We start from the raw sequence: 14,263 nt of genomic DNA, 5'->3' as shown, positions 1-14,263 counted from the left end.
CCCGACGCCGCTTCCATCAGGCACCGCCGATCGCAGGTACGTGTCTGCAGCACAGTCCGAGTGAATCCAAGGTGAAAACCAGCCAAAGGGCTGGGTTATTTCACTGGAACTTCCTTTCCAAGCCCTTCAGACCTGAATTAGACACGGTCAGGACGCAAGGCTCGGGATAAAGGCGGCGCGGGCAATCGACGCGGTCGGCCGCTCGGCGGGGCGCCCTGCTCGGAGCTGCGCACAGCGGCGGCGGCACCCGCGATCGATGAGCTCGGCCGCTCGACGGGGCGTCCTGCTCGGCCCCGCGCAGCGCGGCCGCGACCCCCGGAAGCGGAGGCGGGCAGCGGCCATGGCGGCGGAGCAGCGCTACCCGCGGAGCTCCATCGAGGATGACTTCAACTATGGCAGCAACGTGGCCTCGGCCAGCGTCCACATCCGCATGGGTAAGGACGGCGGATGAATGGGAGAGGTGCACGGCCTCCCTTCAGGCTCGCAAGCGCTCGCGGAGAGGTCCCCGTTGGCCCCACGGTCGGGGCGGTCAGGGGACGCCGCGCCCTGCGCTCCCAGCAGGTGCCTCTGTGATACCCCGGTCACTTCTGCCCTTGAGCTGCAGTCAGGTTCCGCGCAGTGTTTTAACCTGGCCAGAGGTTGTGAGCGCGAACCCGGGGCCTTATTTAGTCCGGGTTAGGCATCAAGGGTGAGGGGCCGCGGCCGGCGAGAGGCTTTGCCGTTTAACCGTAAAGGAGGTAGGGCTTCTCGTGAGAGGGGTTTCCCCGTGTACCCCGTACCCTGTGTATATTCAGACTTGATTTTGTCCAGAGGGATGATTTTTGAAGTCCAAACATGATGCTTGAGATGCGTAGTCCCTGCAGAGACGCCCCTCCCCAGAGGTGTTCGAGGAAAGCCTGGACGTGGCAGCCGGTGCCATGGTCTGACACGGCCGTGTTCGGTCACAGGGTGGACTCAGTGATCTCAGAGGTCTTTTCCAGCCGTAGCCATCCTATGATTCATAAATACTAGAATTAGTGACTGTGATTACAGAAGTTTAACCATGGAGTGAAGGATTTGAATTTCTTCTGTGGGGTATTAGAACTTTTGTCTCTTCCACCGAAGCATTTGGCATGCTGACAGGTCATGGAATCCTGCTTTGCTTTTCACGTGCAGGTCTCAAACTCATTGAGCACTCTTGTAGGATGTGTCTAATGGGTAATCTTTGCTGAAATAGTGTTACTGGACACATTTTGGACTAAAAACGGCTCTGTGCTGTGAAGTCTTTTATTATTTATTTCTGTCAATCAGGAGAGCGCTTCCTATTAAAATACAGTTTTATCTTGTTTGAAAAATAACGAGTGTGCCATAGGAGGTATGAAACAGATAATGCCACTAGCAAAATTGCTGATGCATTTAGTAATGTGGGGGGAAGGCTTTACAAGCTAGAAGACTACTTCTAGGTTTGGTCAGTTTATTATGACAAAGTAGGCCCCAGTCCCTCATGGCTTACCATTGTATTTCACTTTACCTGCTGCAAGCAGGAAATTCAGTTTCTTGTAGTATGTGCTCTTAAACTTGTTTAAGACTGTGCTATTAATGACTGATTTTTTTTCCCCTATAAGCTTATTCTTCCTTCTACAGCATTTTGCCTAATGGACTTGGTCTCCATTTATTCAGAGCAGGGAATATCTGTATGATATATCTGTATGTCTTGAACTACACTTTTCTTTCCATAATTCTAGAATTAAGAAGCCTGTTGATGCTAGGACTTTTTTTCCAGCCTGTGCCTGTGGATAATTGTTCAGTGCAATGCAAGTTGTAAATTATGATAAATGATATTTAATGTGATGGAATGGCAGTCAGATGGACATTAGTGTAAAACACTACCTCTTTGAACTTTTACGGCTGTTTTTGCCTTCCATGTTAATCCTCTGTCAGTTAGGTCCATTAGGCACTAGTAAGATGAGGGAGAAGGTATGCTGTTAATAGTGAGGATGGGTGTACATAGGTCTTAAACTAATCCAAAGTAAATTCCTTGCAAATGTTTTTTGTATTTCTTTTGTCATTGTTGTTAATGATTAAATAATTATGTCCAGGAATAAATGTAATTTTGCTGTAAAACTGTGTCAATTTTTTAAAGTAAAATGGCTTTTTATGACTTTGTTCTGTGCTTTTTCACTGTGAGTTTATAATGGTTCCTCGTGAAAATGAAAACTTGTGTCTGATTTACTGTTGAACTTTAAAAGTGTAAGTCAAATGTGGTTTCATTTTTGTTTTCCTTATTCCAGCATTTCTGCGAAAGGTCTACAGCATTCTTTCTGTTCAAGTTCTACTGACCACAGTCACATCTGCAATTTTCCTATACTCTACTGGAGTGCAGGCATTTGTTCATGAGAGGTAAATTCTAAGGTGAAATGCAGGTGTTAGCATGTGTTAGGTATAAATTATGTATTGTTGCTGTTATGTAATTATGTAATTGTTGCTACCCTCAGTCTTCCTAATATTTTTTATAACCTGTATTTTGTTGCTGTAATAGATATTTTTAAACTTGATTAGGGAGTAACTTTTCTTCTCTGACATTTTTCTCCTTGGTTTACTGTGAAAACTAATTTTTGTTGTTGTGTTGTTATTTCAATCAATGCCTTATTAATAGTGCTTATTGCAATATTTGTGCTATGCATACTTTTACATGAGTTGTAGAACACCTCAGTTACTGACATTTCTTGTTTTACAGTCTATATGCTTTTAGAATCTCTTTGGAATGCTCTTGTTTATAGGTTCCAAAAAGCAGAATCATATTTTATTCCTCATCCTCCCTCTCCCATCTTCTTTTTCTCCTTACCCCCTCCCCAATCCTCTAAAAGGATTAGTTTGCTTAAATTCCTGTGGGCGTGCTTCTTTTTGTGTCTCAGATTTTCATGATAAAATAAGTCTCTAAATGCAAACTGTGGTGAACAGGCCAGGGAAAGGAACAGCTGGGAAAGGAAGAAAGCACTGAGTCTAGTTTCTGTTTCCTCCAAGTGCACTTTTGGACTTTTACCTTCAATTTAAAGCCCAGATAAAAAAGCAGGATTAAACGCTGAATGAAAGTCTCAGTTTCTGTATAACCTAGAATGTATACAACTGTAGTTGTAAAACTACATTTTTCTACTTAAATCTGATTATTTAAAATTGTCCTGCTCGCTTAGAGCTGTTGTGATTTTTTTTATTTGATGGTGGTCCCATTTTTCCTTGGAGGGCTACTTGAATGATTTAGCAATACTTACCGATCAGTACTGATTTACTTTGGTGCAGTTAGTGCCCATGCTTGTTGCATTTGGGTGCTTATGAAAAATAGTTCTCTGAATATGGAGTGCAGAACAGGCAAAATGGTGCATATACTTTAATACTCTTATTTTGTGTGGATGGATTTTCTTTTTTGTATGTGTTCATTTCCAGGTAATAGATTCCTGGGCAATCTTTGGCTTTAGTATGAAAAAGGTGCCTTTACTTGTGACTGTACTATTTTTAACTGATTACCTGTAGTAGTATGTTTTAGAATAGTTTTATTGTTGTAAACTTGCGTTACACTTACTTTGGATATCTTTTCCTAGATGATCACTTAAAAACTTGGTTTTATATAAAATGTTCCATAGTCTTACAGATATTTAAATTTGATTACTTTTTTTTTTTTACATATGGAATTTCACAGGCCTGCCTTGCTTTTGATATCTGGGTTTGGATCTCTGGCTGTAGTCGTGGCACTGACCCTCTACAGACACCAGCACCCTGTTAATTTATACCTGCTGTTTGGATTTGTAAGTGTTTCATTCAATGAAATTATTAATTGATTGATTAATTAAATTTAATAGCCCCAAGAATATCTTGCATTGGAATTAATTCCTTGAAACTAGAGGTATGTAATTTGTTTTTCTCGTATTCCTTGAAAGACGTCCTATACATTTATGAAGATCTGAGTTAGTTTTTTGGAGACTCCATCCACAGGTTGTTCCTAGATAGCAGGCACTTCATGTTTCATTCAGCATCTTTTTAGGAGTGTTAGAACTTGGAACTGGTTTGAGCAAGGGTTTTTGTGTGTGTATAGAATCTGTCTGCTCTCATTGTTCTGTTGATGTCAGGCATTTTTTCTATGGAGCTGCTCAGTAGGAAAGGAGGAGAAATTCCTGTTACCTAAATTGTTTAATGGATAGCCTCCAGCAGAGCTCAAACCAGTCATATTGTTTATTCCTCCAATTGTTTTCTTTTTGATGCTAATTTCTGAGCATGTTTCCAGCACAGGCAGATCAGTCAGAGCTGTCCTCAAATTTCAGTCTTCTGCCTGATGTGAATACGTAGATCCAGGCTAACAGTTTCTCTTGGATATTTTGGATTATGTAGCAAATCAGTCTTTTGAAAAGAAGTCACAGTAGTGCAAGTAAAATTTTATGCTTTAAGAGTTGCCTAAATTGTATTTGTGATAAAACAAAAAGACAGCTTTGCTATGTAAGTAAACAGATTGCTTGAAGGACAAGTGTGGAAAGGAAATGGATGCAGACACTGTGTTAGACAGCTGTTCAACAAGATATTAAAAATGTATTAATTTTGTAGCCTCTTGAGTAGTTTTTAAGAAGTGTCATATAAATGCTGTGCACTTACAGTAGAAAATGTAAGTGGTATTTTTCTATAGGGACAGTCTCGCACTCGTTTTCACTTTGTATTGTACTCTTTTATGTAACACAACTTCCAGACCAGTAAGATAGTATGATTGCCATTTTCTTGTTGAAAATTAAACATGTTTTCATACACAAAGATTTAACAGAAGACCTAATGTTTAAAGGTTTGATTTTTTTCTTATCCTTCTATTTTCTTGGTTTTGCTTTTTGTAGACACTACTGGAAGCACTGACAGTTGCCATTACAGGTAAATAGTAGCTATCGTCTGATTCCATAAAGAATTTGGAAAAGGAATCCATTATGTCATACTAATTGCCATTAGGGTTTTCTAGATGTGACTGTTTGAAAATTTTAATGACAGTGATAGGAACTTAGCAAAACCAGGGAATCAGGGGGGAAAACTGAATTCTGATTCAGAAGTAAACTTGAAGTGAGAAATGAGTTGGGGAATGTATTCTTTCAGTATAGTTATAACTGTTCTCTTTCATAATGTTCAGCTCTGAGCAGAGCTGATCTTCAAGTTGAAATAGTCCTACCTGCCCCCTCAATTTCCTCGACGGGAATCGGAGTTTGGAGAATTCTGTACTTCGTGGTCAGGGTTGAAATGAGGCAATGTGCGGTCACATCATGGCATCACCTTGACTATACCTTAAAACATGAGATGAAACCCCTTCATTGTGGCTTATGATCTCCTGATTTGGGGGAAGGAAAGATTAAGGAGGAAGGAGGGAAGAAAAAGGTTACACTTTTTTCTGCCCTCTTTCCCCTCCTGTACACCGTAAGCAAAACTTTGAGCCTTTATAGGGGATTGGGTTTTTTTTCCTCTTGTTTCAGTATCATGAAAAATCATACAGTTTTTTTCCTTAAGATCTCTGTTACCTGTGCTTAAAATCATTTTGTTTTGTTGCTGTTTTCATAATTCTAACTAGGGAAGACCTGTTAACTTCCATTTAAAAAGCTACAGCTATAAAGTAACTGTCAAACTTAGCTAGTACAAGATCCCTGAGTCCTATGATCATGAATTTGAAATACAATGACAACTTCAGGCATAATTTACTTAATTTTGTTCACAGTTAAGTTTGAATTTCTGTTTCCTCAAAAGATAACTCAGCAAATACATCATGTAGTGTTCTTTAATTAACACCCTTTTTTCTGCTTATAGTGAGTTTCTATGATGTCTCCGTCGTCTTGCAAGCCTTTATTCTTACTACTGCTGTATTTCTTGGGTTGACTGCATATACCTTGCAATCAAAGAGAGACTTCAGCAAATTTGGAGCAGGGTATGTTGTCATATTCATAATTTTTTTAAATTTTTTTTTTCTTTCTGAAAGCAATCTTTGCAGGTATAATAAAGAATACAGGTCAACAGAACCTGCTGCAAGGGAAGGGTTATTTATTTTAAATTATTAATTTTACCCAGTTCTGATCCTTGGTAAATTCTTTTCAGTGATAATCTTAAAAAAAATTAGAAAACTAGTTTACCTGGACTTTTCACTGAGAGAGAAGACAGATTTTTCAAATCTTTAAAAAAACTAAAGTTAGAACGTAACTTTTGACAGCTTTATAAAACTTCTACTGCTGGCACCAGTGTACAGTTGACATCTACGAATTCCACACATTTGCTTGCTAAATATAGTGTGGAGAGGTTTTAGAAGAAAGGAGAATATTTTAAGTGAAGTCTAAAAGAAAGTATATTGTTGGTCACAATATAATTTATTTTCTTTCAGCCTCTTCGCTTTTTTGTGGATTTTAATCTTCTCGGGTTTCTTGAGGGTAAGATACTTTGTGTTCACAGTTAAAAGATATTCACAGAATCACAGAATGGTGTATAGGTTGGGAAGGACCTTAAAGATCATCTAGTTCCAGCCCCCCTGCTGTGAGCAGAGACACCTTCCACTAAGATCAGGTTGCTCAGAGCCTGACCTTTTGCTAACTTCTAATATAACTAAAAGGTTTGGATCAGCCCGATACAGCTTAATGAAAGAAGATTCCTAACCAGGTCCATTACTGTTCTAGGTCATGCTGGTGATCTTTTAACCACACATTTTCAATTTAGATTTTTGTTGGATGCTGTTCTTGCCAACATAAAAGGGGTATTTGGGTTGATTGACAAAATTTGTTAATTGAGATCCACTAGTTGATGGAGAGAACGTGAAGCAGATTTAAGATGTAATTGTATTTTGGTTTTCTAGTTGTTCTGCTGTTAGTATTCTGGAGACCAGAGCTTCCTCCCTCTTATGTGTAGGCACTTTTACAGTCACAGATTATGTGACTGGAGAGTGTGTGGAATAAGAGCATTGAAATATCAACACAATACCTTGGTTTTGTGTACATAAACACACAAAACCATACATTGTGTGTTTTGAATGTGGCATATCATTGTGCAGGGATTTTAATTTATAAAAAAAGAAATTCACAAGTATCTTTTTCATATTTTATCTGCCTCCAGCTGTTTTTCTATAGTGAGACGATAGAGTTGGTGTTTGCTGCTGCTGGAGCTCTTCTGTTCTGTGGATTTATTATTTATGACACTCATTTGCTGATGCACAAATTGTCCCCTGAAGAGTACATACTGGCTTCAATCAATCTCTACTTGGACATCATAAATCTATTCTTACACCTGCTGCGTTTTCTGGAGGCATTTAATAAAAAATAGTCTGAAGCGGTGTGGTTTGTCTAAAGCACGATTAAAGTTAAGCATTTGGATGATCTGCAAACTCAGTAGTTCTGCCTTCTAAAGACTGAATCTTTATTATGTTTGCATTCCATGAATATTGATCCCTCCTTAGGGGGAAAAATGGCTTTTTACATAGCTACAGTTCTTCTCCAGACCTTGTATTTTATACTGTTAACATGCTGTTATTATTACAGTCACTCTTTTAATCACTTAATTTGCAATTGATGTAATTAATGATTAAAATTTTGCCAACTCATGATTGCTCCAGGGTAAGCTTCCCTGCTGTTCTGTAGCTGCTGAAAATGCTTCCTTTGGGGTTGATCATTTGTTTATGTACCCCATAAGGGTAGCCTGAGTTTACAATTGTGCAATGTTTTACTAAGATTTTTTTTTTTTTTCAGTTTTTGTTTGGTAAAATGAAATGCTGTCTCTGACAGAGATACTCTGTCCTTGTTATGGACTGTTGCTACAGAAGCTGTGAGGGTGTTAATTAAAAGGAATGTTCTTCATTTTGGTATTATTTATTGCCTATCTTCCAGTGTTCTGAAAAATCATTTGGAGATTGATTATAGCATTTTATGAACTTGTGTATAATAAAACTCGCTGTGTGTCAATAAAAATTGGAAAGCCTTTAGTCCATTCCTGCAGCTGAGACTGGAGAACTTCAGGATGCTGAGAATGAACGCTGCAGACGTGTCGGTGCTGGCAGGGTAGACGTGCTGTGACTGTGGCTGCTTCCCACGCTGTGGAGATGCTGGAGGGGCACGGAGCGCAAAAACGATTTTGAAAGGCTTCTTTCCTATTCAGTGTGGGATTGTGTCCTAGGGTTTTACTGCTCGCCACGTGAGCCACGAGGAATGCAGTACTTGGGCAAAGGTGCGCGTCCTGCGTCTCCCTCACGGACCGGCTGTGCTTTCTCTGAGGCTGTGGGAGGTGCGACCGCGAATGGGTTTGAGCGAGTGTGATAGTCTCTTTCTTTGGCTTAGGGATTCATTCAGAACAGCGGGGCCGGAGCTAAGAATAAAGCCTTGCTTTTTACGTTGTGACGGAACACTCATTTATCTTTTCGTGCCTACCCCTCGCCCAGCGGTGTCTGGGCGCAATCCCGTACGGGCGCGAAGCAGAAAGGTGTTGCGCGTTTGCTCGGAGGGTTACGGTAGGGCCCATCTACCCCGGCGGGAGGCCGGGCGCCTCAGTTTGCGCGTGCGCGGGCGGGCGGTGCGGCCTTGCGTGAGCGTGTGCGGCGGCCTCGTGCGCGGCCGGTGAGCGAGACGTGCGCGGGCGGCGCGCCCCCTCCCAGAAGCGCGCGGCCCCCCCTGAACCGCTCCCGCTTCCCTGCTTCCCTCCCCGCAGGACATGGCGAAGAGCCTGAGGAGCAAATGGAGGAGGAAGATGCGGGCGGAGAAGAGGAAGAAGAATGCGCCCAAGGAGCTGGAGAGGCTGAAGAAGATCCTGGGAACCAAAGCGGATGTCATCATGGAGGAGGTCAAGGAGGTGGCGACCGTGTTGCCCCCCGAGAAGGTCCTGGAGCAGAAAGGTGAGTCGGGCTCTGGCTGGTTTTCCCTGCTGCGGTCGCCCAGGTGCAGGTGCGGAAAGTCCTGCAGTGTTGTTACTGATCCTGTGACTTTCACCGCCGGGATCGGGCGTATGTTTGTTACAGGCTGAGAACATTGTCTGAGTCGGAAAACTAGAGCACTGAATCTGGTCATTTCAAAGCACTGGCATCCATATTGCTTCCGGTCACTTGTGGAACAAGGTTATTAACATTTGGTTTAACTATGTGAAGTACGTAGTGTATCGTATGGAGAGACATCTCTGACAAAGTCAAGTGAATGCGGATTCACCCCTTAGCAGTTGTTCCAATCACAGCGTTATGTTTGCTGCCAAACTGTCCTAATTTGAGGAGGCTACTAAACATACAGGAGTTGGGGTAGGAGTAGTACGGGCCTAGTCTCTAAATACTCAAAGTAGTGTTGCATTGTGCGTAGTGCAGGTGTGGGTGGTATTAGGTGTCTACAGATAGTGCTGTCTTCCTCCTTGTGTCTGGAATCGAGTGCAGACTGTAAAGGAAGTAACCCAGGAAGTGGAAACAAAGATTTTAAATAGCTGCATACTGGATAGGAGTTAGAAAAACACCTCGTCTTTCCAAAACCGGCATCCAAACTAAATCATAGTCTTATTTTGATTCTCCAATTTGTGCCACTTAAGATATTCTGATACTGGAAATGGAAATAGAATGGTATATAAAAATACTTGTCCAATTAAGGGTAACTTCAAGTATAATTTGTAATTTTATCCATGGTTCTGATTTGTCCCACAAACCAGGTGTAAAAATTATTCTTTAAAGGATAGTTAGAACTGAATTTCCAAAGCGTTCTGGGACACTGTCAGACTTCTGATGCTGAAGTTGAACAGGAAATCATTGCCTTAAACCTAGTTTCTGAAGTAAATGCATGGCTATCTGTCGTTCCTGCACCTCCTTCCAACTCTGCTGGCAGCTTCTCTACAGGTGGCCGATTTCACTTGGCTTTTGCAGAGAGATAGCAGCCTCAGAAATACCTAAGAAAATACGTATTTCACAAAACAGCTGCAAGTTTTGTGAAAATAATGGTGTCTTTGAGAGGATTTTTCAGGACTAACTGTGGACACAAAGGAGTTAACATCATCAAGTATTACAAGAACCAAAGTAGATAAAAACTTCATCCATAATATGTACTTCCACAAACAGATAAGTAATTTTCCAGCCAAAGAAACTACATATGTATATATATATGTAACATAGACATCTTACAGTGTTACTTTAGGGTATTGTTTACAGCACACTGAATTTTATTTTTTTTTTCAGTTCTTCCTCTTAAGAAAAAATTATTGTAAGGTCTGCTGCGCTGGATAGGCTTTTGGTTCTGCCAGCAGGTGCATGTGCTGATTCTCTGCTGATTGAAAGCATTTTCAAGCCCCCCAATAAGTACATCACTGGTGCAGATTCCTGTAAACTATCAGCCTCAACTATTGAAGCAGCATCTTGTCCTTTTCCTTATGAGCTTTGTCTCCCAACATCTGACAAGCACAACATAAAAGTTGTTTTTCCTCTTCATAACACTTGTGGTAAAGACTTGTGTTGCACACATATAGTTTGGGAACAAGGTTGGGATGAAATTACAGAGCACAATTCCAGTCAGTACTTAGCAAGGTGTTCCTCTTGCACCTCGTTCTCTCACCAAGACATGACATTTATGGTGTGTTAGCCAGCAGGGAGCACTGTTTTTGGGAGTGACCATGTCACGGGTAGTCTTCCTCATCATCCTAGAGATTAATCCTCTTTCTGCCTGTATGTGTTAGACCTGATGTCATGCTCACTCCTTGACCTTGAAGCAAGTGTGGCATCACTGGCTGATACTTCCTACTGTCATTGTATTTCACCTTTTCTCTTTACTATTCTTTTTACTTGTCTTCATCTTCCACTCAGAATAAATTTTTAGAGCAAACCTTAAACATTACATCATAAGAAGTGTGTAATTGTGCCTATGTTTCAGTAAGGCTCTGGCTTAATGCATGTTTCTGTGATGGAATATACAGTGTTCTTAGACACAGGATTGGAACAGATTGCAGACTAAAGAATAAGATGCTTTGCCCAGACATGGCCTTAAGGAAAAACATTGCACATTTGCTACCAACTGTTGAAGTTCCTGGGTTGCAGTTGCATTGGCTCGGAAAGTGCTTTCAATTTATAAACCCTTCAGGTCTCTGTGTGCACGTACTGTTGTGTCTGTGTCTAGGGGCATTTTTATCATTTGGGGTATCTAGTAATAAAATAGCTTCGATGAGGCTGATTCTGATATTTTACTCATTAAAAATACCTTTAATTTTCAGATGACTGCAAAATGGAGCTGGATAATAAAAGAAACAAAAAAACTCTTCTAGACCAGCACGGACAGTACCCAATATGGATGAATTCCAGGCAAAGAAAGAAGCTTAAGGCTCAGCGTGTTAAAGGGAAAAAAAAATCAAAATTGGCCAAAGGCCTTGTCTGGTAAAATCGGTTTTGTAAAATCATGAATATTTTATTTAACAAAATAAATATTCCCACATAAGTTTGTGAGATTTTGTGCTTGGTCACCGAGCATAATTTATTGTGTTGAATTAATTTTTGAAGAGACTATTTGGCCAGCAAATGATGAAAGAAATAGCAGCTTGGTGTCTGCCAAACTTAAAAAGCAAGCTGAGTGCCTTTGAATAGACTAATTGCCTGTGGTTATCTGTTTCTTGGGGGGTGAGGGTCTTCATCTTTTATACTGTGAAAACCGAAAACAGTAACTAAACCCTATGTTTTCGTACTGTGATCTTTGTCAGTGTAACTTGTCTTTTAGTAAATACAACCAAAGGATTCTGTAAACACGCTGTATCTTTTAAATCCTTCTGTAAAAATTGTTGGACTGACTTGTGTTGCTTTTAACATCTGATAATTAAGAAAAATATATTTTCATATGTAACTCCAAAATTTTTATGCTGAAACAACACCAGAGCCTCATGAAAATTCTGCAAGTAAAATGAGAAAGTGTCAGTCTGACATAAGTTCACAAAGAAAACAACAAAATATTTCATTGCTGTCTGCAACAGAAATATTGCAGGAACTAAATAAGTGAAAGTACAGCTGATTCTTTTATTATTAAAATGAGAGAATGCAAATACACAGAATGGAAATAAAATAGTTTTATTTAAGCTCTTGTCCAAGTTTTAGTAAAGTAAATGAGAATTTTCCTTTCCATATGTGTTTTCAGTAGCCTTTTATTTCCCTTAAAATGGTACTTACCTATCCTGCTTTACAACGTGTGCATAGGATAAACTACTACATGATTATGTAACAGATGCCATTTATGTGATTGGCTACAGTTGGGTGCATATTACTTGGCAATAATGTAATGACAGATGCAGGGGTTAGTCGCCCCAAAAGCTTGTGTTTTTAAAATGTCTCTCATTTCAAGGATGGCAATAATTACAGTACCAATCCTGTGTTATATTGCCTTTTCAAGTACCAGACATGGGTACAGGGCATAACATTTGTCCAGCTTCATGTAAGATGAGATCCACATTCTCTACTTACCCACAAGTTGTGATTTGTATCCGTTGTGATAACTTGGGCATAGGAAGGAAGATCTATTCTTTTAATTACATTGGGTTGTAGTATGCTAAAATCTAGTAAGAAGAACTCAGTGCAATAGAAAATTAAGTTTTTCTGGGAAAATACAGTGTGTTTATTAGTATTGTTAGGGGAAAGGTACATTGAAAACTTCAATGACATTAAAGGAAAAACCAATGTGTCCTCTCTTTTCACATAAATTGACAGTTGATGACTTGGTAAGAATGGACGGTCACATATTACCAAATCATATGCCATTAATAACTTTGTACTTTAAAAATATTTCCATTAAGTTGATAAAAGCCCTGCTAGTTGATAAAAGCAGCTGCTGCTGTCAGGTTTTTTCATCTTAACTAGATAAATGGATCTACATTTTGGTATCAAACTTACCTGAATGTTAGCTTGTAGATTAGGACTACTTTAAAATTGATTCACGTGGAGGAAAGTTTTTATGAATATGTTTAACCAGGAATGGAATGGAACGGAACGAACAGTCAGATTGTATTTATTTGCTATTGTAATGATGTAGGCTTTATTTTGCTTCCTACCTGCTTTGGGGAATTGAGGAGGGGAGCTTCTCGGGGTTAAGTGTGAAAAAACAATTGGGTTTTTTCTGTAGAGTAAGCGCAGTGGTATTTTTGACATGTTTGTAAATCAGATGACTTTCAAGCAGCCCCCAGTGGGAAAGCAGGCTGCTTTTCCTGAGTGGAGATGATTAAACTGTCAAAGTACCCCTGTTCAGATGCACAGCTTCAGAGTCAGTTTATTCTTTAGGTGTACAGCCATCATCTGCCTCATCTCCATCGAGCCTGCCACTGCTGCACTTAACTTACACTATCCTCTGTCCAGAGCTGTTTCACTGCTGCCTTTACTGCTTCCTCTATACGAGAAAATTACATTCATGACTGAATAGTCTTGCTTATTTGTGCTTTTATGACCTAACCCTGAGCTTTGCTGTATAGATTTATTGGTCAGCTGCTTTTGTGACCAGATTAAGAATTTGAATCTTAAGTGAAAGATGGCAGATGCTGCACTGGTGTTTTATTTAGAAGTTGCTTCCTTCCTGTAACAATACTGGCCGTGGGAGGTATTTCCTTCATGGTGTCCAGGATAAAGTCAAACATGTTCATTTAAACTACAGATATTTTAAGACATCCTGTTTGATTTTTGAGGTGAAATGGAGGATGAGGCAGGAATAAACCGCTGTCTTTACTGGAATATAGCTCTTAGTCCAGTACCAGTGTATTAGGTACAATGTCACACCTCACTTGGGTGAGGCAGAACTCTCTATGGACCGGGAAACATTTTTGAGAGCTGTTTGGGTGGGATCTGTAATCCAGGCTAAAAGCTTGCTTTTTTCCAGTGGGAACCTGACCAAACATCCAGCATGGATGTAACCCCTGAGGCTGAGTCATGGATACAGCAGGGAAATTCTGCTTTCTGGGATTTGAGCATATACTATATGTGGATACCGTAATGTTGTATTTGAAATTTGTTTTGACCAACTCTGATTTTTGAACAGAACTGCCAAATTTTTTAGTTGCCTGTAAGTATTTGACTCACACTGCTGACTCTGAAACGTTTCTGTTTGAGCTGATTGAAAAAGTAATGTTTCCTTCCAATAGAAATTAATTTAAATATCATTGATTTTGACTGAAATACATATTTTAAAAGTCCACAGAGGGATTTTCTAAGAAGTAACTGATCTGCTTCTAAACAGCATTGGTCTTTACATAAAAAAATGTTCTTTAGGTTGGAATTGAGGGAGAAAAGGTTATAGTCAATTTAAAAAACTGATGGTAGTCTGAAAGTGTA

The 14,263-nt window shown here is 40.0% G+C and overlaps 2 protein-coding genes across 2 annotated transcripts; both read left to right on the top strand.

Moving 5' to 3' along the window:
* Positions 1-315: 315 nt before the first annotated feature.
* On the top strand, positions 316-7,931 carry TMBIM4 (transmembrane BAX inhibitor motif containing 4). Its single transcript, XM_040061790.1, has 7 exons — positions 316-434; positions 2,271-2,379; positions 3,674-3,779; positions 4,848-4,881; positions 5,797-5,914; positions 6,362-6,407; positions 7,084-7,931. The coding sequence occupies exons 1-7, from the start codon at positions 341-343 to the stop codon at positions 7,288-7,290; spliced, it is 714 nt and encodes a 237-aa protein (XP_039917724.1). The 5' UTR covers positions 316-340; the 3' UTR covers positions 7,291-7,931.
* Positions 7,932-8,522: 591 nt separating this feature from the next.
* Positions 8,523-11,549, top strand: LLPH (LLP homolog, long-term synaptic facilitation factor). Its single transcript, XM_040061791.2, has 3 exons — positions 8,523-8,573; positions 8,665-8,848; positions 11,182-11,549. The coding sequence occupies exons 2-3, from the start codon at positions 8,668-8,670 to the stop codon at positions 11,343-11,345; spliced, it is 345 nt and encodes a 114-aa protein (XP_039917725.1). The 5' UTR covers positions 8,523-8,573; positions 8,665-8,667; the 3' UTR covers positions 11,346-11,549.
* Positions 11,550-14,263: the final 2,714 nt, after the last annotated feature.

The sequence above is a fragment of the Hirundo rustica genome, chromosome 4, assembly GCF_015227805.2.
Source record: "Hirundo rustica isolate bHirRus1 chromosome 4, bHirRus1.pri.v3, whole genome shotgun sequence".
Taxonomy (NCBI): Eukaryota; Metazoa; Chordata; class Aves; order Passeriformes; family Hirundinidae; genus Hirundo; species Hirundo rustica.
The sequence above is the reverse complement of the archived record's forward strand: the minus strand, read 5'-3'. Positions and strand labels throughout refer to the sequence as shown.